General features: G+C 36.6%; 1 protein-coding gene across 2 annotated transcripts; it reads right to left on the reverse strand.

Moving 5' to 3' along the window:
• Positions 1-293: 293 nt before the first annotated feature.
• ZNF511 (zinc finger protein 511) lies at positions 294-26162 on the reverse strand. Of its 2 annotated transcripts, none has more exons than XM_085848851.1 (7): positions 25960-26162; positions 24513-24716; positions 24060-24133; positions 23359-23560; positions 22490-22608; positions 5081-5192; positions 294-470 (listed from the first exon to the last, which is right to left on the reverse strand). In XM_085848851.1, the coding sequence occupies exons 1-7, from the start codon at positions 26107-26109 to the stop codon at positions 420-422; spliced, it is 912 nt and encodes a 303-aa protein (XP_085704977.1). In that variant the 5' UTR covers positions 26110-26162; the 3' UTR covers positions 294-419. The 2 variants fall into 2 exon arrangements, with proteins under 2 accessions (XP_085704977.1, XP_085704976.1); XM_085848850.1 differs by having other exon boundaries at positions 5031-5192.
• Positions 26163-26566: the final 404 nt, after the last annotated feature.

Here is a 26566-nt window from a genome sequence, read left to right on the forward strand (position 1 = left end):
TGTGAGATTTAATTCTACTTATTATTTTTTTTTAAAGTGATTTTTCTTCATTGAGAACTCGGGCCAAAAACTACATTTCAAAGTGTTGTGGACTGATTACGACAAAACTTGATGGATGAGTTGGGTAGTTGACAAGAACAAGCCGATTTGATTTTGGTTAATGTCCGGATGCAGATGCGGCCGATCAGTGGGTACAAACCGTAAACTGTTCAGCCTGGTGGAGGTATACTCTTCCGAGGGTGACTTTATTGTTCAAAATGTAATTTTGTCAATGAAAGCATGCAGGACAAGTCTTCAGTTATTCATATTCCATCCTTTAATAACTGCAAAAAGAAATTCATATTCAAATAAATGTCCAAGCTGTACAAATCAAACAACAATGGTCATAAAAATGGTGTTATCGTTTCGTTTTTCTCACTCTATGAAATCCCCGGACAGAACCATGTCCAAAACAGATAGAAGGAGGAACCCTGCAACAAACACAAGCCACAAGGTTACCAAAAATAATTTTGGGGAATCACTTGTTCATTAAGTTTTTGTGACAGACAGTCAGTCATGTTGCACTGTCACAGTTAATTTTAAAGCACATTTCTTCAAGAACAACTCGCTAATGTCTAGACTCAAGACCTTTTTGTGTGCAAATCAAATTATTTAATTGATAGTCTGGCTCTCTGCATGATCGGAAAACACTTTTCTCGCTATCCACTGTCGATGCAATTTCCCCAAAATTAGCATAATGGGTTTGGGGGTGAAAAAAACAAGAATAAGATGTTATTAAACTTAACTTGATATTAAAATAAATGCATTCAATCTAAAATGGAAATGTACTCAAATATGGTATGCTTCTATGTGCTTGAACATGTATCCATTTTTAATTTTAATTAACATTATCTTATCTTTCTTCTGTATTGAAAGATGTCGACCTGTCAAGTAAAGATATTCTTACGAATTTTGGTCCGCCCGGCATGCGATCGGTCACGTAACTCGAATCGCGACCGCGTCGCCCACCGGAACGGACAATTCAGTCGTGACCTTCTCGGAACAACGCCGGGAGCTCGTCACGGGTGGGTCTTTCGACCTCACCACAATCGTGCCAATCGTCCACCCGTGCAGGATAGGGTTATTCGCCAAACTCGACCTACCTAAGTACCTGCTCGGGTAGTTAACCGGGCGATCATACCTCGCCGCAGGTCAGCCTAGGACACGAACCGCTTAAGCGGTGCGTTCCGTGCTACAGTGATAACCAAGCGGTGTTATCGCTGACCTTGACGGACGTGATTATTTACCGGGTATTCAAACCCCTCCTCTAATTATCCCACGAGGTAAGGTGGCACTTTCAACGAAGGAAAGGACGCAACGACATTTATTACACAACACGTATACAGGCAAATAGAAACAACAGCAGGCAAACAAAAGCAAGGGAAAGCATTACGACCGAATATAATTAATAAATGTACACTCACTTAAGCAGTTTTACTTGACAGGACGGCGCCACGACAACATTCATTCAAAAACCCAAAAGAAATACAAGAAAAGACCCCTTCACAGACAAGGGGGTCAGGCTGGACCACTTGGGTCTTTATGACACGGGACCTGGGAGACCGAACGGGTCCCGCGAGACCGGAGCAAGTTACCTGCACCCTCGAGGTGCGACGGTCGGCGAGCCCTCTCCGGCACTCTCCTCTCGTGCGCGCCTCGACCCTGGACCACCGCTCGCAACCCTCACGACTTGGCGCCCAGAGGGAGAAGATGACCTCGACGATCCAGAGAGAGAACCCGAGTTCGACCTCGACCACCAAGAGACGAGGAAGCGCGACCTCCGACGACCACTAAGAGAAGAGGAAGCGCGAACCTCCGACGACGACCAAGAGAAGAGGAAGCTAAAACGACGAGACCAAGTCCGAGTTCGACCTCAACCACCAGAAGAGAGCGGATGACGTCGATGAAGAAGAAGCAGAGCGTCGACGAAGAGGAAGCAGAGCAATTCAGTACGAAGAAGAAGAGAGAGTGAGCCCCGCGGTCTGCCTTATATAGTGCAGGGCTCCGCCCCTTCGCTCCACCCCCTTTTTGGCTCCACCTCCCTCTGAGCTCTTTTGAGAAGCTCCTCGAAAAGGGGCATTCCCCCTCCCGACCGCCTCATGCCCCGTGTCCACCAATCGCGAACGAGCTCTTCGCCGCTTCTCGTGCCAGCGTTGGCGGCGCAAAACGGCGAGAAAACTCGCGCGTTGCTGCAGGTCTTCCACGGGGCCTTCGTTCGACGTTTTCGGACGGTCCAAAATAACGATAGCGAAAGAAAAACGGCTAACTCAAAGGATCACAGCCCTGTGAATACGGAAATTCCCTCTAAACAACGGTGGGGAAATCTAACTACACAATTACTTATAGTCATAACTGATCTAAGGACCCTTTATGGTGTATTGCGAATTTCCACAGCCGTAACAATATGATAAGCAAGCCGACCTTTCAAATAAGCTTTAATTCAGAATAAAATAATTGCCTATCATTTAAAAGCGATCTTGCTTTCCAAGGGATTTTTTTTTATGAAAGGCAGCAGCATGCTGGACAGGGAGTATGATTTCAGTATAACTGGAATATGGGTCTAAAGAAATGTCCAGATGTATTCACTAAGCTCTAATTGCTTCAAGATAGTATATTTCCCCAGTCTATAAGAAGCAGACTGACGTTTAACCTACATACTATGGAAATCTATCAAAATACCCAAAAGGGTTGCAGTTTGACATCATTCTATCATTCTGTGCTTCGAGAGAATCTACACATCTGGGTTTGAAATATATGCAACCATCATTCAACCAAATGAAGCTGGTGGCTGCACAAAGGCTGAAGATGAGCTCCACCAGGGAATATCAAGACTTGACAAACTGTGGCACCAGCATTTGGAAATTTAAAAAATACCATGTCTCACTGGATTCTATATCAAGGACTTAACTTTATCATGTATTTCAGAGATCTAGAGCAAGACTATGTTCAGATCCTCCACATGCGCATATTGGATTCGCTATATATGCTAGATGTCCCTTATTGTCGGGTTTTGTGTGTGTGTGTGTGTGTGTGTGTGTGTGTGTGTCTGTGTGTGTGTGTGTGTGTGTCTGTGTGTGTGTGTCTGTGTGTGTGTGTGTGTGTCTGTGTGTGTGTGTCTGTGTGTGTGTGTCTGTGTGTGTGTGTGTGTGTGTGTGTGTGTGTGTGTGTGTGTGTGTGTGTGTGTGTGTGTGTGTGTGTGTGTGTGTGTGTGTGTGTGCAATGCGAGGTTCCACAGCACGAACCAGCGAACCAATTTCGATGAAACTTTGCCAACAGGTGCCATATGATCTGGGAATGTGCGCGTTCGAATTTCGTTGCCTCGCAACCACCCGTTGCTGTGCAGCGGCCAAAAAACCACGTACAGTATTTTCAATACTTGTCCTTCAGTTTTTAATGTAGAGAAACGAGACTTCGGAATTAAACACTTCGAGATATTTAGAAAATTTTACTCGAGCCAATTTTTGATTGAGCTTTTATTTTTCAAATGGTAGTTCTTCAAAAATCAAGTGTCTATTTACTGTCATTTTTTATGAGGGGCTTAGAAAAGTGGGCGGAGCTTAGGGAAAGTGGACGTGGTTGATGAAAAGTGGGAGTGGCGTAGGAAAGTGGGCGTGGCTCATGGAAAGTGGGTGTGGCTTATGAAAAATATTGTGTGGCTCAGGAGGTGTGGTCAAACAAGAGCATTGAGAGAAGTTTATCGGGTTTTGTGTGTGTGTGTGTGTGTGTGTGTGTGTGTGTGTGTGTGTGTGTGTGTGTGTGTGTGTGTGTGTGTGTGCGCGCGTGTGCGTGTGCGCGCGTGCGCAATGCGAGGCTCCACAGCACAAACCAGCAAACCGATTATTTTTCAAATGGTAGTCTTTCAAAAATAGGGTGTCTAATTACCGTCATTTTTTTATGAGTGCCAGTTGGCAAAATATGCAATAGGAAAAATCTTGCCAGGCAGAGGAACAATTGTATGTGAACCAATACATCTTGGCAATGAATCTTCGTCGGTGGATCGGTCAGAATGAAAAGCATCGTATCCGGTGCTTCGATCCTAGCGAATCCCTCGTCGCCTACCGGCTTGTGTATTTCTTTGTTTGTATTTGTTTATATTATGTTGTTTTGTTAAATAAATGACTCAAATGTATGGGATGACTTAAGAATTTCTTCTACACCACCATGAGATAAAATTAATGGGATTCACAAAATTACATCAGTTGCAGCAGATACGTTTCAACCCCGAATGACGTCATTTATTAAAAATCGGACCACAAGTCCTGAAGCTCACCTGGATCAGGAGCAATAGTCACTTGAACCCCACCCAGAGACCCCCCTAGACCCTGACTTTTTTCATGCTGTGAACAAACTTTGGTACATCATGGCTGATGAAGGTTGCGGTCAGGTTTCATCAAAATCGTGTGTGTAGTTGTGAAGAGCAAATACCTATTTTTAAGGGGGGGGAGGAGGAGGTCAACCTGCGCCCCCCCCCCCAATCGACCCCCTTCATGAGTGCATATTTTGATGCGGTCAATACACTTTGGTACATCATTGGCGTTGAAAGTTGTGGTGAGGTTTCATCGAAATAGTTTGTGTAGTTTCAGAGAACAGAGCAAATACCTATTTGGGGGAGGGCAGGGGGGTCACACCTCCCCTCCCCGTTGATACCCTTTATGAGCGCAAATTTTGATGTAGTCATATACCCTCGTTAGGCATCCGATATGAAGCTTGTGGCCAAATTTCATCAGGATCGTGTGTTTGGTTCAAGGGATAATGACTGACGTGTTTGCAGACTCACTGACTGATTGACTGACTGACCTATGGACACTGCTCAATCTCATAAGCTCACCAGACGAAAGTCCAGGTGAGCTAAAAATAATAAAAACTTCAAAATGACAACCTGTCTACCGACATCTTGGCTTTGAACAAAAACTGTATATCGCATGTGGAAAATTTTCAATGTCAGTAACACTTTCAACAACCTTTTGCCACAAACAATGAAGAGTGCACACCTGCGATGGTGCACATTTCTCAGTGGATTGGTCCCCTCCTCTTTACACACCTCCATGGCAATCGACTCATCTCCAACAGAGGATGTTGAGCACACTTCCATGTCTGCACCGCTTTCCTGCTGGGAACTTGTCACCTTGTCCGTTTGTTTGACCCCCTTTTGCCTTCAATGATACACACAGTTCAAAATTTATTTTAGAGGGCTCCAATAAGTCCCCCCCCTCAAAAAAACCAAAAATACACCCAAATGAAATTGTTGATGGAGGTAACATGTAGGTTATGGGTGGGGGGTGACCTTTTGCTGTTTACTCTTCCTTTGTTTTGTACACTCTTAAGCTAGCACACGATATCACACTGAAGCTATTTTGCACACATTTAATCACAATATCATGGAGCACTCCATATATCAGGATGGGACGGGGAAAAAAATGGCCGCTCATTCATATGAAAATACGAATTCCTTTGCAAGAAGGTTCAACACAGGAGGAGATCATTAGACCCATCAAAGCCTGCACTATTATTGCCAACCGATGGTTGTTGTCCGTGCTCGATCCTTTTTAAATGCTGAGAATCAGGCAAGGAAGCAGCACAAACTATTTTTAAAGTCTTTGGTATGACTCGGCCACGGATCAAACCACCGACCTCCCAGAGTGGGAGTGGATGCTCTAACCATTACACAACCGAGGCTGGTAAACATGGAACCGAAGTTGAGGCATTCATGATGATTGATGGTTCAGTAACAGCTGTACTACATCACAGTAATAAATCCCAGTCGCTCTTCACTCATCATAGCAGCAGCACGGTCGTGGCCCACGCAAATGATGCAACCAGCAGCATAACTGCTGCACATGAAAGGAAAGCAATCATCATCATCAAGATATACAACCCGGGATACCAAGAAGGCACATTCAACTGCACCTCTTCTTCTTCCTTAACGGGGTTGGCCTTCGGCTCTGCTGTTGGTTGGTGTTCTTTCTCTCTCTCTTTCTCTCTCTTTCTCTCTCTCTCTCTCTCTCTCTCTCTCTCTCTCTCTCTCTCTTTCTCTCTCTTTCTCTCTCTCTCTCTCTCTCTCTCTCTCTACATCCTAATCCATTCAGTGTACTCGTACTAGCTCTTCCACAAGCCTCGACTTCGTATGCAGAAGAAAAAAAAAAAACAAGTCCATGATTGGTTTTGCTTTTTAACCATCCACAATGACAGTAACCATTTATCTTGCATTCAATATTCGTACTGTAAATTTTTAAATCCTTACCGATCTACTCAGATTTAAATGATAAACGTAATAGGAAGCAGCTTCTTTAGGCCTCAGCAGTAAGCTTGAATTAAACTGTTCAACCATCACTAAATCTACTGCCAATATGTCTCAATCAGATTGACACGGGCCTTCAACTGCAAGACGAGTTCTTCATTCTTTAACTGAATTGATATTTAATCGGGGAGCGACGAAGGAAGTGCAGTCACAGTCACCCTGCTAAGATGTTAGGACCGATTAAACAAAGTTGATGCAGAATGTTTTAAAAGTTAAAATTCATCCCTCTTGAAGGGCAATATCAAGCAAACTTGTACTGCGAAAGAGGGGGGAGGGGGGGAGAGTGGGGATGCACTATTGGGTGAATCAGTGGGAGAGCGGATTCTGTACACCTAATTCCCACCAATTCCCCACCCATAAAACCGCCGGCTTGTTTATACAAAGTTGAGGATCATGGAAGAGCGAGAACACAAAGCAGAACAGAACAGCTTGATCACAGCAGAAAGTCAGGAAACACCAACATCAGCGCAGGATGGATACAACAGAGGGACAATAGGAGGAAAATTGGACGAGGGCAAGAAGGACATCAAATGAGCATCAAATACAAACAATGGACAACAGTAGGGTGAATATACTGGTTCTAGCTCACTTTTCCCCATGTAAATGAATGGGGGATTTTCAGCGATTCCCTTTTTTTTCCCCTAAAAATAAACCCCCTTTTTATCCGTTTTTCCCTGCTGTGCAGGGGTTTGGCTTTTTGTGAGGCAATGTTTTATGGTCGGATGCCCTTCCTGGACGCCTCTTACAACACAGGGATATGGTACACCTATTCTAACCGGGGCATACACCGGGACCAGTATACTGGTACTCATTTCGCCGACCTCGGAAGGATGACAGGCTGAGTCAACCCCCTGGTGTTAATTCAGCAGCTGAGCGGGATTCGAACTCGGGACACTGGGATCCCAAGCCGCCACCCTAACCACTAAGCCAACACCAGGCTTTGTATATATATAACCAGGCTATCCCAAGGTATATTTATTTGTCTCCCCTTTAACCTGGAGGTTGATCAGCTCACTCATTGAACCTATAAAGATTTGTTCATTCTCAAATTCCTTCAATAGTTTAATTTTCTTTGCACAATAATCCCCATCTAAAATATTGACAAACAAAACATTTGAATCTTTATATTTTTTAAGATACCCCTTTTTGTGCCATTACGAAATGATAAACTTCTCTTAATGATCTCATCTGACCACCTCCTGAGCCACATATCATTTTGAGATTATAGTAAATTGTTTTTTCATTGTTCAATTGATAACCATCAAAGTTTTCAGTCCATTCAAGGATATTCATTTTTTCTTTACATCCTCTAACGTACTACTTTTTAAATTGATTCGCTTATTTGTTTTATTTACCTTTGTTTTAGTTATTTTTTCAATAAGACTTATTTGATATTTTTCACATTCATTATGTTTTCCATTTATATACCAAGACTGAGATTTTCTCCACTCTTTAGTTTGATTAATACTTGGTTTAACCATTTATATATTGTGAAAAACGCGGTAGCCCTTAAAAAACCCTAACCCATCTTCCCATCGTTAAACGCAATCTATTTTATACACTCTATCATACAATATCCATATGGAACACAATCTATTCCATTATCTAAAATAAATCTCTTATCATCAAAGGCTCCTAATGCCTTTTTATTTACTTCTTCACTATATATGTTATGTTTATAACTTCTTATTGTATTCATTTTCCTGTATTCTTCTTTCTTATTCATCAAACAATTATAATAATTTCTAAAAGTTATTGATTTCTTTATTACATATTTCTTTATTCCCTTTAACCTCTTATCAATCTGATCACCATACTTATAAGCATATGCCTTTGCTCTCAATCCAATAAACTCACTCATTACTTTTCCACCCAACTCATCCTTAAACTTACCAATAACCTTTTCATTCTTTTTGGAAAATAACTCACTCTTCTTGCTGAAATTACTTGTATCATATACTCCAATATTTTTCTTCATATCTTCATAAACATCATCAGTTTTTATATCTAGGATAAAACTATCAGTGTCCATATACAACAATGAAACATTTTCACCATACTCTTTCTTTAAGTCATTATACAAATAATCATACATCAATATCTTTGATAAATCAAGAACTGCTGTTCCAATATAAATTGGTTTATCCATTACAATACTTTCCTTTTTCATATGAATTGCAGAAAAGTTCTCTGAAAAAACCTCTCTTCTCAAAACTTGGTTTATTTATCAATCTCGGCTTCTTTTCAAGATGTTGGAATCTAATGTTTTATTTTCTAACATTTTCCATATCTTTCAAATACAGCATTATTCATTAATTTATAAAGTCCCCTTCAAATTTTACTTTTGTATTTGCTCATATCTGTATTGAATTGAATATACTTTTCACCAAACTTTGTTTAAATTTTAAAACTCTATGAATTTTAGCTACTCAATCCTTCCAAAACTGTTTTAAGCTTCGATGTAAAACATATCCCTCTTTATCATAGAATGTTGTTAATAACTTTTCTGTTGATTTGCCTTTAATATTAAAACTTTTATGATAATCACTGAACCATTCTTCTTAGTTTCTTTCACATGCAAAGGAAGGTCTTTATGCTTATTATGAAGAACACTGGTACTCAAATCAACTTCAAAATAATAACCCTTCTTCGTCATTCAATTCCTCTTGAGAAGAAATAACAATATTCATCAAAGCTTTCATAATCCTTTCACACTCTATAAGGTAGAGCATTGAGACATTATTATCCATACAAATTATTACATCAAATATACATCAAATAATTACTATCTTTTTCACTATCATAATTTGGAAGATATTTATTATTTGCTTTAGCATTATCTTTTTGAACATACTTGTGATATTTCACTTCTCCAATCATCAAAAGCATATCCACATCAATTAAATCTATATCTTGTTTTGTCATTTTCAACATTGCACTCCAAGCTAAACCAGAGCTGTGAAATAGTGGGCAGGGTCTAATCCATAACAATTTTTTATTATGATAGAGTGTTCTAAAAGCCTCAAACACATCAGTAAAACATCTGTTTTTAGATATAAATCGCGATATTTTCCAAGGTTCTTTATCTTAAATAATTTCCATATTTCTGTGCGTGTTTATATTCCTTATCATTATCTCTTCATAAAGGTTATTATAGAAACTTCTTTGATGGAAGTTGTGTTTCTTTTAAATTCATAAATGAATCCATATAATCATATGACTTTGTTTTGTAAGAATCTTCTCTTTACTTGAATTTCATTCCTTGTTTGAATTTCTCAGTAAGAATTCCTTCTTAATCAGAATTTCATCTTTAATCAGAATTTCCTCTTAGAATTTCATTATTCGAATTTTCTTTATGATTAGAATTTTCATCTTCAGTTAAATTTCTCATTAATTACAGTTTCCTACTTTGAATTTCTCTTAATCTGAATTTCCTCTTAGTGAGAATTTCCTCTTTGGAAAGAATGAATTAAGATTTGGAAAGAGTCAAGGGAGTTAGATTTGATGCGAGGTAGGCTAGTGGTGTTCCCATAAACTTGTAAGAATCTCGAAACCTAATACGAGTTAAAGATTTGTGAATATCATTTTTGAAAATGAAATATACTTTTGACTTGTGTTTGTTATGGCAGAAATATTCCCTGGTGTTTTTGAAAGTTCATTTATAAATAGATGTGTATCATATGCTGCCAGAAGAAAGACTGGAATAAAAGAAGGTAATTTATAATTAAGATTACAACAGAATGCGGACCTCTATATTTTGGTACAAGATGACAATGGTCTCTAACTTTAGACTCCTTAATTCACAATATGACAGATATTGTTCATTCTAAATTCTAATTTTCTTCTTTAATTTCATCGGTTCCATTTACTTTCATTAATTTAGTGAGTCTTATACAACTTTTGTTTTTACAAACTTGTGAAGCATTTTTCCACGATAATGTTCAAGTTTGTTATACTTTTCTCCAACAGATGATTTGATATATAACAGAAACCACAAGGAATATGTTTTTGATATTTATTTGTATATGGTTCTTTGGATTAGGAGAAGCAGTATTTATCTTTTCTTGATTACATTCAAAAGCGATATCACAAATGGTGCATGATAGATTTATTATAATCTTCAAAGAAATCTTTTCACCAGGTTTAGCATTGTAATTACAGTTGATTTATGATTACTACAATATTTTTGAATGTTGTTCTAATCGTTCTTTTGTATGAAATGAATTAAGATTACGTTACAAGGATATATTTTGTTTGCTGAATACCTGAGAAGAGATTAATCTTGATAAATTATTGATGTGTGTAATGTGAATTTTCCAACACTAAAATATAAAAGATCAATGTGTGTTTCTTCATTTTTATAGTTGTTTGAAATTTTTAATATTTGAACTTTGTTTGTATCCGTTAATCCATATACATTAATAGAAAGATTATTCTTTCTCAAATTTAGGAATATCTATTGGGAATTTAAAATCTTTAATGTCCAAGGTATTCTCATATTTCATATATTGTTTTGTTTTCTGAATTACATTTTATGGATGTGGAGCAAGAACAGACCAGAGAAAACATTTATTATCATTGTTCTTAATATTAATCAACTGCCTTCTGTTTTGTTTCTTTTGGTAATTCAATATAAGAAGAAGCTTTAAGAGGTTTGATTTGTGAATGTATATCTAAAGATGATTTTTTAATATTGAATCCACACTGTATTATCATCATCCTCCTCTTGTCTTTGATAGTTCTTCATAAACCCCACTATTCAAAAAATCTTGAAATGATGTTATAAAATGAAGATCTGTTCTCATATAAGGAGTTTGTTCTTCATCTTGTCTTTTCATATTCATTTTCACCCCATATAAACTTTAAAGTTTTCATTTCTTTTAATGTCTTTTAATAAAATTTTCAACATCAGGTTTCACTATCTCAATTGATTCAGCTATTGATGATGATTGAAAAATCCTTATTTTATATGTCTTTCCCATCAGTGCTTTCAATATATAGTCTCCTTTACTTTAAACTCATTTTCTTGTAAGTTTTGTGATTGAAGATGTTTATTATAACTACTTTCAAACATTTGAACAGATATCAATGTTTTCTTCCAACTCAGAGGAGATATTTTATGAAACAGATTAAATGTGTGTTTGTTGGTTTCGGAGGTGTTTTCTATAATGTTTATATTCGCGATTACAAACACTGTATCTATATATTTAGAATAAAAACTTAGCTAAACTAAAATTTTCTTGATGAAAATTTCGCTTGTTTTACAGGTGAATCTGTGCTTAAAACCATTTATCCTCCAACTTTTTCACTTAATAAATACAATGTTTCAAGATACAAAGACAAGTTTCAATCTCCTTCATCTGTTAAAGATACTGAGAAATATGTCAAGGATGTAAATTGAACAAAGATAAATATAACAACTATTGGATAAAAACTATTATGGTAAATAATATGAGTTCTTCAATTCTTCAGTGGAAGGGCTTTTAGTATACCTGCAGAACATCAATTAAAGTATCTCTAACAAAAGCCTTCTCCTCTCCTTCTAGTAATATATTCAAAACTAGAAAAAGCAATGAAACAAGAAAAAGTATCAAAGAACAAAACCTATGGATGAAGCTTTAGAAAGAAAGATAAGACCATCTGTATCACAACCCTAAAGATGTAAATCCTGATGAAATAAAAGGATGCTTAATATATCAGGTGAAATGACTTCTCGTTCAATAGTAGTTAACGATAATTTTAAAATTACCTTAATATAAAATGCTGTCGTTGAATCTGATAATGAAAAAAGTATATCGATATCGATGGTAATATACAACTGAAAAGTATAGATGAATTTCAGTTTAAGTAAAGTTTTACTTTATAAATATGCTAGACCTGATTCTCCATATGACAAATTTGAGAATTGTCTGCGTAAACACAGAGATTAAACACAGCCTATAAATAAACAATGTATATTCTGTGATTATCTCTAATTAATGATAATAAAAATATAAAAAGGAAAATAATTCTTTTAGATTTACACTCAAAATGAATTACTTTACAAGATTGATTAGAGAAATGAATGTAAAGTATGAGGATGATAACACACCTTTCCCTACAAGGGAAGAAGAACTGAACGTATAAGAGAAATGTTCAAAGGATTGTTGTTGTATATTATTCATGGATGTAATTTTCAGGGAAATATCAACACAAGATATTGTATAAATAAAATAATGGATTATCTTGAAATTAAACCTGAACTTAGGATAAAATATAGAGTTTCTGTGCCAATAATAAATTAAATAACCTGTTTTTCAAATATATAAATGAATGATTTTTTATCTATTTGGGAAAATAAGATAAATTTAACACCATAAAAATCTCCCAAATTATTAAGATGTCTCATAGTTGGTTCAAGGGATGTGGAAAACCTGCTTACTTTTAAAAATGTACTAACTTTTTAGATTATGACAATTTAATAATTTTCACAAAGACGAGTTTTCAACCAGAGTATCAACTACTTCACAGTTTTAATGCTGGTCTTCAAAGAAGATATAATCGGTTTATTTAAACGTCAAAAAACCTAAATGATTATAACATTGAAGATATAATTCAACTATTTTGTGATACACAGAGATGTAAAAGAAATCAAATCCTATAACTTGTATTCTTAGTGATAATACGGATGATAATGTTCCCCAAGATTTGGATAAATCAAAAAGAACCTCGTTATCTTTGATGATTGTGTTAATGAGAGAAACCAAACGGTAATGGACAGCTACTACACAGAGGGAGACATTCTTCTGTAATTGTATTTATCTTAGTCAATCGTATTTCAACTTCTCGTCGTTCCATCAGAAACAATGCTAATACTTTTATTTTATTCAAGTTCACCAATTCAGATAGATCAATAATTTTGAGAGATAATTGTTCTACATTATGTAGTAAAAAGAAATTCTGAGGATTATATAAAGCACTGACTGAAAAATATAAATATATTGTTGTGAAACAAGATGAGATATTAAGGATATATTTTTGTTTTTATAAACAATTACATATATAAATGACAACTATTATTATAAATCTTGTGGGTAAATCTGCTTCTGGAAAAACTTTCATAAATCAAGGTTCTTGTGTAGTACAAATGAGAATATTGTAAATTTACTTAAAAAACACCCGTGATACGCATTGTATCAACAACAACTAGAGCAATAAGACCTGGAGAAGTAAAAGGTGAAGATTATCACTATATTTCAGTGGAGGAACATATGCGATTGAGGAATGAAGGTCAAATTTGGAGGAGGTTTCTCTGGTACAACAAAATATTCACATTGTAAGAGTGAGTTAAGGAAACTAAAATCTGGTGGTGTTGGGATATTAGAAACTAATCCAGAAGAACGAGACAAATTATTAAACATCTGAGTGGAGGAAGATTTTATCATTCGTTTTGATGTTGATGAAGAAACTCAATCCAAACGATGAAAAGCAGAGATGCAAGTATTAGTGAAGAAGAAATACAACTCGCATTAATGTTAATAAATTTGATGAAATATTTAAAGAAAAGGATTTATTTGAATACATCTACTTGAATGATGAAGAAAAAGGAAAATTTCTGTTGATCTTACAATTCATTAAATGATATTTTACAATAAATAAATGGATGTAAAAGAAGGCATTTAAGGAAGGAACATCAAGAGTTGGTTTCAAGGAGAAGACATAGAAGAAACGCAGACAGAAACTAATCTAATTTAAGAATATTTGAAAAGAAAAGAGAAATTTTTTAAACCACTTTTAAAAATTTCTCTTGTTTTCTTTCAAATGCTTCTTCGCCCGTGCTAGTTTCTGTCTGCTTTCTTCTTTATGTCTTCCTGTTGTTTTACAACTTTTGAAACCAACTCTTGATGTTCCTTAAATCTTCTTGCTCTTTCTTTTACATCCATTTATTTATTGTAAAATATCATTTAATGAATTGTAAAGATCAACAGGGAAATTTTCCTTTTCTTCATCATTCAAGTAGATGTGTTCAAATAAATCCTTTTCTTTAAATATTTCATCAAATTCTTTATTAACATTAATGCGAGTTGTAATTTCTTCTTCACTAATACTTGCATCTCTGCTTTTCATAGGTATGCGTTGAGTTTCTTCATCAACATCAAAACCGAATGATAAAATCTTCACTCCACTCAGATGTTTAATAATTTGTCTCGTTCCTTCTGGATTAGTTTCTAATATCCCAACACCACCAGATTTTAGTTTCCTTAACTCACTCTTACAATGTGAATATTTTGTTGTACCAAGAGAAACCTCCTCAAACATTTGACCTTCATTCCTCAATCGCATATGTTCCTCCACTGAAATATAGTGATAATCTTCACCTTTTTACTTCTCCAGGTCTTATTGCTCTAGTTGTTGTTGATACAATGCGTATCAATGGGGTGTTTTTTAAGTAAATTTACAATATTCTCATTTGTACTACACAAGAACCTTGATTTATGAAAGTTTTTTCCAGAAGCAGATTTACCCACAAGATTTATAATAATAGTTGTCATTTATATATGTAATTGTTTATAAAACAAAAAATATATCCCTTAATATCTCATCTTGTTTCACAACAATATATTTATATTTTTCAGTCGTGTGCTTCATATAATCCTCAAATTTCTTTTTACTACATAATGTAGAACAATTATCTCTCCAAAAATTATTGATATCTATTGAATTTAACTTGAATAAAATAAAAGTATTAGCATTGTTTCTGATGGAACGACGAGGAAGTTGAAAGTACGATTGACTAAGATAAATACAATTACAAGAAGAATGTCTCCTCTTGTGTAGTAGCTGTCCATTACCGTTTGGTTTCTCTCATTAACACAATCATCAAAGATAACGAGGTTCTTTTTGATTTATCCAAATCTTGGGGAGACGGTATATCATCCGTATTATCACTAAGAATACAAGTTATAGGATTTGATTTCTTACATCTCTGTGTATCACAAAATAGTTGAATTATATCTTCAATGTTATAATCATTTAGGTTTTTTTGACGTTTAAATAAACCGATTATATCTTCTTTTGAAGACCAGCATTAAAACCTTGTGAGAGTAGTTGATACTCTGGTTGAAAACTCGACTTTGTGAAAATTATTAAATTGTCATAATCTAAAAGTTGGGAGTGAGGAGCATTTTTAAAAGTAAGCAGGTTTTTCCACATCCACTTGAACCAACTATGAGACATCTTAATGAAATTGGGAGATTTTTATGGTTGTTTAATTTTTATCTTATTTTCCCAAATAGGTAAAAATCATTCATTTATATATTTGAAAACAGGTTATTTAATTTATTATTGGCTTTTTTAGAAACTCTATATTTTATCCTAAGTTCAGGTTTAATTTCAAGATAATCCATTATTTTATTTATACAATATCTTGTGTTGATATTTCCCTGAAAATTACATCCATGAATAATATACAACAACAATCCTTTGAACATTTCTCTTATACGTTCAGTTTCTTCCCTTGTAAGGAAAGGTGTGTTATCATCCTCATACTTTACATTCATTTCTCTAATCAATCTTGTAAAGTAATTCATTTTTGGTGTAAATCTAAAAGAATTATTTTCCTTTTTATATTTTTTATTATCATTAATTAGAAGATAATCACAGAATATACATTGTTTATAGGCTTTTGACTCTGTGTTTAATCCCCGCTCTTCACACGCAGGACAATTCTCAAATTTGTCATATGGAGAATCAGGAAAGTCTAGCATATTTATAAAGTAAAATCCTTACTTAAACTGAAATTCATCTATACTTTCAGTTGTATATTACCATCGATATCGATATACTTTTTTCATTATCAGATTCAACGACAACATTTTTTATATTAAAGGTAATTTTAAAATTATCGTTAACTACTATTGAACGAAATGTCATTTCACCTGATATATTAACATCCTTTATTTCATCAGGATTTACATCTTTAGGGTTGTTGAAAAAAATACAAATTTCTCCTTGCATATTACAGATGGTCTTATCTTTTCTTTCTAAAGCTTCATCCATAAGGTTTTTGTTCTTTGATACTTTTTCTTGTTTCATTGCTTTTTCTAGTTTTGAATATATTACTAGAAGGAGAGGAGAAACTTTTGTTAGAGATACTTTAATTGATGTTCTACCAGGTATACTAAAAGCCCTTCCACTGAAGGAAATTGAAGAACTCATATTATTTACCATAATAGTTTTTATCCAATAGTTGTTATATTTATCTTTGTTCAATTTTACATCCTTGACATATTTCTCAGTATCTTTAACAGATGAAGAGATTGATTGAAACTTGTCTTTTGTGTCTTGAAACATTGTATTTATTAAGTGAAAAAGTTGGAGGATAAAATGGTTTTAAGCACAGATTCACCTGTAAAACAAACGAAATTTTCATCAAGAAAATTTTAGTTTAAGCAAAGTTTTATTCTATAAATATGGTGAATACAACGTACTGCGATGTTTGTAATCACGAATATAAACATTATAGAAAACACCTCCGAACCAACAAACACACATTTAATCTGTTTCATAAAATATCTCCTCTTGAGTTGGAAAGAAAACATTGTGATATCTGTTCAAAGGATGTTTTGAAGAGTAGTTATAATAAACATCTTCAATCACAAAAACACAAGAAAAATGAGTTTAAAGTAAAGGGAGACTATTATATTGAAAACACTGATGGGGCATTTAAAGGGCATATAAAAATAAGGATTTTTCAATTTGGAGAACCCGGTCCATCATCAATAGCTGAATCAATTGAAATAGTGAAACCTGATGTTGAAAATTTTATTAAAAAGACATTAAAAGAAATGAAAACTTTAAAGTTTTATATGGGAGTGAAAATGAATATGAAAAGACAAGATGAAGAACAAACTCCTTATATGAGAACAGATCTTCATTTTTTATAACATCATTTCAAGATTTTTTGAATAGTGGGGTTTATGAAGAACTATCAAGACAAGAGGAGGATGTTGATAATACAGTGGTAGGAAGTGGATTCAATATTAAAAAATCATCTTTTAGATATACACATTCTAAAATCAAACCCTCTTAAAGCTTCTTCTTATATTGAATTACCAAAAGAAATAAAACTAAAGAAGGCAGTTGTTAATATTAAGAACAATGATAATAAATGTTTTCTCTGGTCTGTTCTTGCTCACTTACATCCACCAAAATGTAATTCAGAAAGAGTAAAACAATATATGAAATATGAGAATACCTTGGACATTAAAGATTTTAATTTCCCAATGCCACTAACAGATATTCCTAAATTTGAGAAAAAGAATAATCTTTCTATTAATGTATATGGATTAACGGATACAAACAAAGTTCAAATATTAAAAATTTCAAACAACTATAAAAATGAAGAAACACACATTGATCTTTTATATTTTAGTGTTGGAAAGAATTCACATTACACATACATCAATAATTTATCAAGATTAATCTCTTCTCAGGTATTCAGAACAGCAAACAAAATATATCAAAGCGATGTCTTAATTCATTTCATACAAAAGAACGATTAGAACAACGTTCAAAATATTGTAGTAATCATAAATCAGCTGTAATTACAATGCCTAAACCTGGTGAAAAGATTTCTTTTGAAGATTATAATAAATCTATCATGCACCCATTTGTGATATACGCTGATTTTGAGTGTATCCTTAAAAAGATAAATACTGCTTCTCCTAATCCAAAAGAACCATATACAAATAAATATCAAAAACATATTCCTTGTGGTTTCTGTTATTATATCAAATCATCTGTTGGAGAAAAGTATAACAAACTTGAACATTATCGTGGAAAAAATGCTTCACAAGAGTTTGTAAAACGATTAGAAAAGGATTGTATAAGACTCACTAAATTAATGAAAGAAACAAATGAACCGATGAAATTAACCAAAGAAGAAAAATTAGAATTTAGAATGAACAATATCTGTCATATTTGTGAGGGGGAAATTAAGGAGTCTAAAGTTAGAGACCATTGTCATCTTACTGGTAAATATAGAGGTCCCGCTCATTCCTGTTGTAATCTTAATTATAAATTACCTTCTTTTATTCCAGTCTTTCTTCACAACAGCGCCAACTATGATACACATCTATTTATAAATGAACTTTCAAAAACACCAGGGAATATTTCTGCCATAACAAACACAAGTCAAAAGTATATTTCATTTTCAAAAATGATATTCACAAAACCTTTAACTCGTATTAGGTTTCTAGATTCTTACAAGTTTATGGGAACACCACTAGCCTACCTCGCATCAAATCTAAGCTCCACGGACTCTTTTCCAAATCTTAATTCATTCTTTCCAAAAGAGGAAATTCTCACTAAAGAGGAAATTCAGATTAAAGAGAGAATTCAAAGTAAAGAGGAAACTGTAATTAATGAAGAAATTCTAACTGAAGATGAAATTCTAATCATAAAGAAAATTCGAACAATGAATGAAATTCTAACTAAAGAGGAAATTCTGATTAAAGATGAAATTCTGATTAAAGAAGGAATTCTTACGAGAGAGGAAATTCAAACAAGGAATGAAATTCAAAGTAAAGAGAAAATTCTTACAAGTAAGGGAATTTATCCTTATGATTATATGGATTCATTTATGAGATTTAAAGAAACACAACTTCCATCAAAAGAAAGTTTCTATAATAACCTTTATGAAGAAGAGATAAGTGATAAGGAATATAAACACGCACAAGAAATATGGAAATTATTTAAGATAAAGAACCTTGGAGAATATCACGATTTATATCTAAAAACAGATGTTTTATTGTTAGCTGATGTGTTTGAGGCTTTTAGAACACTCTGTCATAATAAAAATTGTTATGGATTAGACCCTGCCCACTATTTCACAGCTCCTGGTTTAGCTTGGAGTGCAATGTTGAAAATGACAAAACAAGATATAGATTTAATCAGTGATGTGGATATGCTTTTGATGATTGAGAAGTCCAAGAGAGGTGGAATATCACAAGTATGTTCAAAAAGATATGCTAAAGCAAATAATAAATATCTTCCAAATTATGATAGTGAAAAGATAGTAATTATTTGATGTATTTTGATGCTAATAATTTGTATGGATGGGCAATGTCTCAATCTCTACCTTATGGTAAATTAGAGTGGGTGGAAGAAAAGGATTATGAAAAGGCTTTGATGAATATTGTTATTTCTTCTCAAGAGGAATTGAATGACGAAGAAGAAGGTTATTATTTTGAAGTTGATTTGAGGTACCCGAGTGTTCTTCATAATAAGCATAAAGACCTTCCTTTTGCATGTGAGAAAGAAACCCCAAAGAAAGAATGGTTCAGTGATTATCATAAAAGTTTTAATATTAAAGGCAAATCAACAGAAAAGTTATTAACAACATTCTATGATAAAGAGGGATATGTTTTACATCAGAGAAGCTTAAAACAGTTTTTGAGAGAAGGATTGAGAGTAGCTAAAATTCATAGAGTTTTAAAATTTAAACAAAGTCCTTGGGTGAAAAAGTATATTCAATTCAATACAGATATGAGAGCAAATACAAAAGTAAAATTTGAAGGGGACTTTTATAAATTAATGAATAATGCTGTATTTGGAAAGACTATGGAAAATGTTAGAAACAGGCAAAACATTAGATTCGCAACATCTTGAAAGAAGCTTCGAGATTGATAAATAAACCAAGTTTTGAGAGAGAAGAGGTTTTTTCAGAGAACTTTTCTGCAATTCATATGAAAAAGGAAAGTATTGTAATGGATAAACCAATTTATATTGGAACAGTAGTTCTTGATTTATCAAAGATATTGATGTATGATTATTTGTATAATGACTTAAAGAAAGAGTATGGTGAAAATGTTTCATTGTTGTATATGGACACTGATAGTTTTATCCTAGATATAAAAACTGATGATGTTTATGAAGATATGAAGAAAATATTGGAGTATATGATACAAGTAATTTCAGCAAGAAGAGTGAGTTATTTTCCAAAAAGAATGAAAAGGTTATTGGTAAGTTTAAGGATGAGTTGGGTGGAAAAGTAATGAGTGAGTTTATTGGATTGAGAGCAAAGGCATATGCTTATAAGTATGGTGATCAGATTGATAAGAGGTTAAAGGGAATAAAGAAATATGTAATAAAGAAATCAATAACTTTTAGAAATTATTATAATTGTTTGATGAATAAGAAAGAAGAATACAGGAAAATGAATACAATAAGAAGTTATAAACATAACATATATAGTGAAGAAGTAAATAAAAGGCATTAGGAGCCTTTGATGATAAGAGATTTATTTTAGATAATGGAATAGATTGTGTTCCATATGGATATTGTATGATAGAGTGTATAAAATAGATTGCGTTTTAACGATGGGAAGAAGGGTTAGGGTTTTTAAGGGTTACCGCGTTTTTTCACAATATATAAATGGTTAAACCAAGTATTAATCAAACTAAAGAGTGGAGAAAATCTCAGTCTTGGTATATAAATGGAAAACATAATGAATGTGAAAAATATCAAATAAGTCTTATTGAAAAAATAACTAAAACAAAGGTAAATAAAACAAATAAGCGAATCAATTTAAAAGTAGTAATGCGTTAGAGGATGTAAAGAAAAAAATGAATATCCTTGAATGGACTGAAAACTTTGATGGTTATCAATTGAACAATGAAAAAACAATTTACTATAATCTCAAAATGATATGTGGCTCAGGAGGTGGTCAGATGAGATCATTAAGAGAAGTTTATCATTTCGTAATGGCACAAAAGGGGTATCTTAAAAAATATAAAGATTCAAATGTTTTGTTTGTCAATATTTTAGATGGGGATTATTGTGCAAAGAAAATTAAACTATTGAAGGAATTTGAGAATGAACAAATCTTTATAGGTTCAATGAGTGAGCTGATCAACCTCCAGGTTAAAGGGGAGACAAATAAATATACCTTGGGATAGCCTGGTTATATATACAAAGCCTGGTGTTGGCTTAGTGGTTAGGTGGCGGCTTGGGATCCCAGTGTCCCGAGTTCGAATCCCGCCAGCTGCTGAATTAACACCAGGGGGTTGACTCAGCCTGTCATCCTTCCGAGGTCGGCGAAATGAGTACCAGTATACTGGTCCCGGTGTATGCCCCGGTTAGAATAGGTGTACCATATCCCTGTGTTGTAAGAGGCGTCCAGGAAGGGCATCCGACCATAAAACATTGCCTCACAAAAAGCCAAACCCCTGCACAGCAGGGAAAAACGGATAAAAAGGGGGTTTATTTTTAGGGGAAAAAAAAGGGAATCGCTGAAAATCCCCCATTCATTTACATGGGGAAAAGTGAGCTAGAACCAGTATATTCACCCTACTACTGACAACGACTGATTGCAACGGAGTCAAATCTGGATTGGTATACATGGCTTTGTAAGCAAATCATTCGGAGCAGAGAAGAGAAGCTGCCTCCGCCAGAAACTGGAAATGACAGATCCAAGATGTTGCATTTATGAATACATTATTCCATCAGTGTACCCTTTTCCTGGAAAAACGGGGATTTATTTAATTTGAAACATAGAATGGCAGCTTTAACCAAGTTCTTAAATCTGTGCAACCTGTATTCTCAAAAACCAAAGAATCGTCCCATCGTTGCATTCAGAAATCTGCGTCATGACAATTCTGGGAAAAGTTAAAGAGAATAATGTACAAATGACCGTTTTTACAGCCATTTTTCCCTGCTGTGCAGGGGTTTGGCTTTTTCTTGAGGCAAAGTTTTATGGCCGGATGCCCTTCCTGACGCCAACCCTGGTCGCCTCTTATGACACACAGGAATATGGTACACCTATTCTAACCGGGGCATACACCGGGACCAGTACAACTGGTACTCACTTCACCGACCTCAGAAGGATGACAGGCTGAGTCAACCCCCTGGTGTTAATTCAGCAGCCAACGGGTCTTGAACTCAGGACCCTGGGATCCCAAGCCGCCACCCTAACCACTAAGCCAACACCAGGCTTAAAGAGAATAATGTACAATTAGGATTTATTTATTTTTTCCAATCATCAAACTGGATCATATACAACTAGAACGGCACTTGGTAGATGCGCATAACTCCGTCCGCCAGGCAGAACAGTTTACCTTTTGTATTCACCGATAGGTCGAATCTGAGGAGACACATAAAAAGTCCTTACACGGTTTCGGTGGTTGGTCAAATCGGAAATCTTGGGGAAACCCGTGGTGTCTTACAAGGTGTTCTTTCCTTCCCTTTGCTGTGGAAAACTTCTCAGCACAGCATTCTACAAGGCAGCGATACTGAATACAGAAAAAAAAGCACACAGTAAGTCACAAGTCATACTTGAAATTAACTGAAGCAATCGCTACATTTTCTTCATTTGAAGAATGTAGAAATTAAAATGTAAAGAAAATTACCACATTTAGGAAATCCTCCGCATTCACAAGTTCCACGTATTCACAAATTGGTGAATGTATATCGAATCATAATTCACGACCCATCGACCCTCAGTATTCGCGAGTCCCAATTACCCCCCACCCCCGTGTCGCCTCCAACCCACCCAACCACCAACATCAGGGACATGAGGGGAGGGGCACAGATGTTGATACTGTACAGTACCGTATGTGGGTTATCTGCACAGCTTGGGCACGCCATCTCGGGCACCCGCTCTGTCCTTCCTTCCTCACAGCAGCTCCCAAACAGCAACCAGCTCACTGCACCTCTCAACTCACCATCATGAACACGGGCTTTGTTTTTGCTTATTAATTGCCCCTAATCATTGGCTCTAAGAGCAAGAAGAGTGGGGAAGGTGAGTCTACAGGTACGATTCGCAATACCAGGTACCAAGGCATTTGTAATAGCGAATTCTGCATTCATGAGGTCTTCTAGGAACGTAGCCCTTGCAAATATGGAGGGCTTACTGTAGTTCGGTATTCCATCACGGTGGTTGGAAAGTCGTTTAATTTGTCTTTCAAGGGAACCCAGGACCACACAGATAAGAGATGAACATGCAACCAATTGAGCTATTCGGTACTCTCTGGTCTCCTTACCATATTCTCTCGAGTCACCAGGATCTGAAAAAGTGGATCGTGCCACTCCAACAGATGCGTCTCCAGAAGCAACGTGGTTGGAAATCGGCGGCGGCATATACTGCAAGTATGGCGGTGCGCTATGGAATAATGATGCTCAAAAGCAGCCAGTGAGATGAATCGCTGCTGGCAACCAGGTAGTTGGCAGCCAAATTCAGGGATGCTGTGTGGCACACATACCATCCACATATGCTAGGACCATGTGACGACATCATCAAATCAAACATATATTCTAACTAGTTATAGGCGTCCACAACCATCCTTGACCATGTTGTGAAACAACGGCCAAGGTCCTCACTTTTGTTTTTTTCCTCCGCCCTCGCTTTTTTACCTATATTTGCTTTTAAATTTGTATTCTCTGCAACTGCTTGAACAATCGATACGAAACTTTCAACGTCGGAACGCCGAACCATGAAGAATTTTACAATAAAGTTACATGATGATTGGATGGAAAATGCGGCCGGTATTCCAAAAAGTCTGTTTCCTGTAGGCATGGGTTGCAGGGTGTTTCATGGACTAGGGATGAATGGGCTCGACCTCACTTTGCTTAGCCTCGGCCAGATTAGTCCCAAAATGTTTGAACTGTATGAAAATTAGGAATTTTACAAATAATACACAAGTCACGATGTAAATTGCTTTCGAGAATGTGTTTCATCACATGCCTGGAAACTTCAACGTCATCCCCAAAGCCAGACAGAGAATCTCTGATATAAAGGTGTCTGTACACATCACCGTCCTGCAGGAACATGAAAGATGGACCACATTATCAAGGGTCGGAAAGAAAATGGAACACACAATATGCTTTAGCCACTTGTGTCCTCCAATCGCAGGAGATGCAATTACATTCTGGTGCAACAATGAAATGAAAAATAGTGGAGACAAGCGATCTTCGGTCTTAATCTATTTTTTTTATATTTTGTTTGCACCAAGAAAGCCTTGACGCATCTCGAAGCAGTAAGTGCTCCCTCAGGTGTTCGTATTATGATGCTATGACAGAAAAAAAAAGATTTTCTTCCAAGAGATGGTGGGAAATAAAAATAATGTTTTGCATTGTTGAGTACGTCACCGTGCCAAAGCATGGATAGATGCAGTGTACGATAGGAATGTATTCATACTTCGAAGAATGGGTCATCCCTGCTCAAGAACAATGAGCTTGTTTGGGAGTGGTCTGCCAGGTCTTGTACTTGGTACCGCATGGGCTCCACCACATCTGGCCTCCCCCATGCCTGTCCTTGCACAGCCTCTTCTGTTAAGAGGTCCATGACGCTGACTGGCCATGCAACAGTACCATGCTCCTGGGTATCTCGCTGCAAATTCATCTGTGACATATTTGATGGTTTTATATAAATTTCGCAAAATCATTTACTCAGAAGTGATGTATTTACATTTGAATTGGCATCACCACACACACCGCTGGATGGTTTACCCCATCGTACACCACACACACTGCTGGATGGTTTTCCCCACCGAACACCACACACACCCGGATGGTTTACCTCACTGTACACCACACACCCCCGGATGGTTTACCCTAACGTACACCACACCCCCCCCGGATGGTTTACCCCACTGTACACCACACTCCCCCCGGATGGTTTACCCCACTGTACACCACACCCCCCGGATGGTTTACCTCACTGTACACAACACACACCCCCAGATGGTTTCCCTCACTGTACACCACACACCCCCGGATGGTTTACCTCACTACACCACACGCACCCCCGGATGGTTTACCTCACTGTACAGCACACACACCCCCCGATGGTTTACCTCACTACACCACACCCCCCCCGGATGGTTTCCCCCACTGTACACCACACACCCCCCGGATGGTTTCCCTCACTGTACACCACACACACCCGGATGGTTTACCTCCCTGTACACCACACGCACCCCCGGATGGTTTACCTCACTGTACACCACACACACCCCCGGATGGTTTACCTCCCTGTACACCACACGCACCCCCGGATGGTTTACCTCACTGTACACCACACACACCCCCGGATGGTTTACCTCACTGTACAGCACACACACCCCCGGATGGTTTACCTCACTGTACAGCACACACACCCCTGGATGGTTTACCTCACTGTACACCACACACACCACCGGATGGTTTACCTCACTGTACACCACACACCCCTGGATGGTTTACCTCACTGTACACCACACACACCCCCGGATGGTTTACCTCACTACACCACACCCCCCCCGGATGGTTTACCCCACTGTACACCACACACCCCCCCGGATGGTTTCCCTCACTGTACACCACACACCCCCGGATGGTTTACCTCACTGTACACCACACACACACCCCCAGATGGTTTAGCTCACTGTACACCACACACACCCCCGGATGGTTTACCTCACTGTACACCACACACACCCCCGGATGGTTTACCTCACTGTACATCACACACACCCCTGGATGGTTAACAATGATAACACTCATTATTATTTTTTATTAAGGATGAATCTTTCACAGTTATCATCATTATCACGTTTACTGTTGTTAAAAAATGATATTTGTGAAGAAAACCTCCTCTCAAACACCTTTCTCCTCTCCACACTCTCGAACTCATGCCAGGGTGTTCCGTCGGCGAGGAGCTCATCACATGCCAAGCCAGCCGTTCCGTTTCGACCGCTTCGCAAGCCGCTCGGCAAGAACAAGTGATCAAGTGAGGTTCTTCGTGACGTCAGCATCCAAACGGTACAACAACCAATGAAATGTGTTCAACGGGATGCTACCTCTTCTTCTTCGTTCGGATTCACCACGAGGATTCTGGGTAGCATCACTGGAAGAGGGGCGTGGCTGTGCTGCCGATGCAACGCCCGCTATTGGTTGGGGCAGTAATTTGTTGAGGGCCGCCGGGGATCGCTCACTCACTCGTCACGAAAGACACCTTGGAATCTTGAATGTCCACTAACTAAAACCGGTAGACGGGACACTCGTCTAACTGGAACATCCAAGGGACCACATTGTCTGTGAAACACCTGCGGTGTGCTCAGTTCACAAGATTTTTGTACAGCGCATGCAATGCAACCTAAAAAAATTTGAATATATCAACATAATAAAGGACGTATCTCGTGTTTTTATATTTTTAACTGAAATACCGTGCGGGGAAACAAATGATGGAAAAGGAACGTTTTGTGTTCCGGA

Source organism: Eptatretus burgeri, chromosome 12, assembly GCF_056783735.1.
Source record: "Eptatretus burgeri isolate ZD-2024b chromosome 12, Ebu_testis_v1, whole genome shotgun sequence".
Taxonomy (NCBI): Eukaryota; Metazoa; Chordata; class Myxini; order Myxiniformes; family Myxinidae; genus Eptatretus; species Eptatretus burgeri.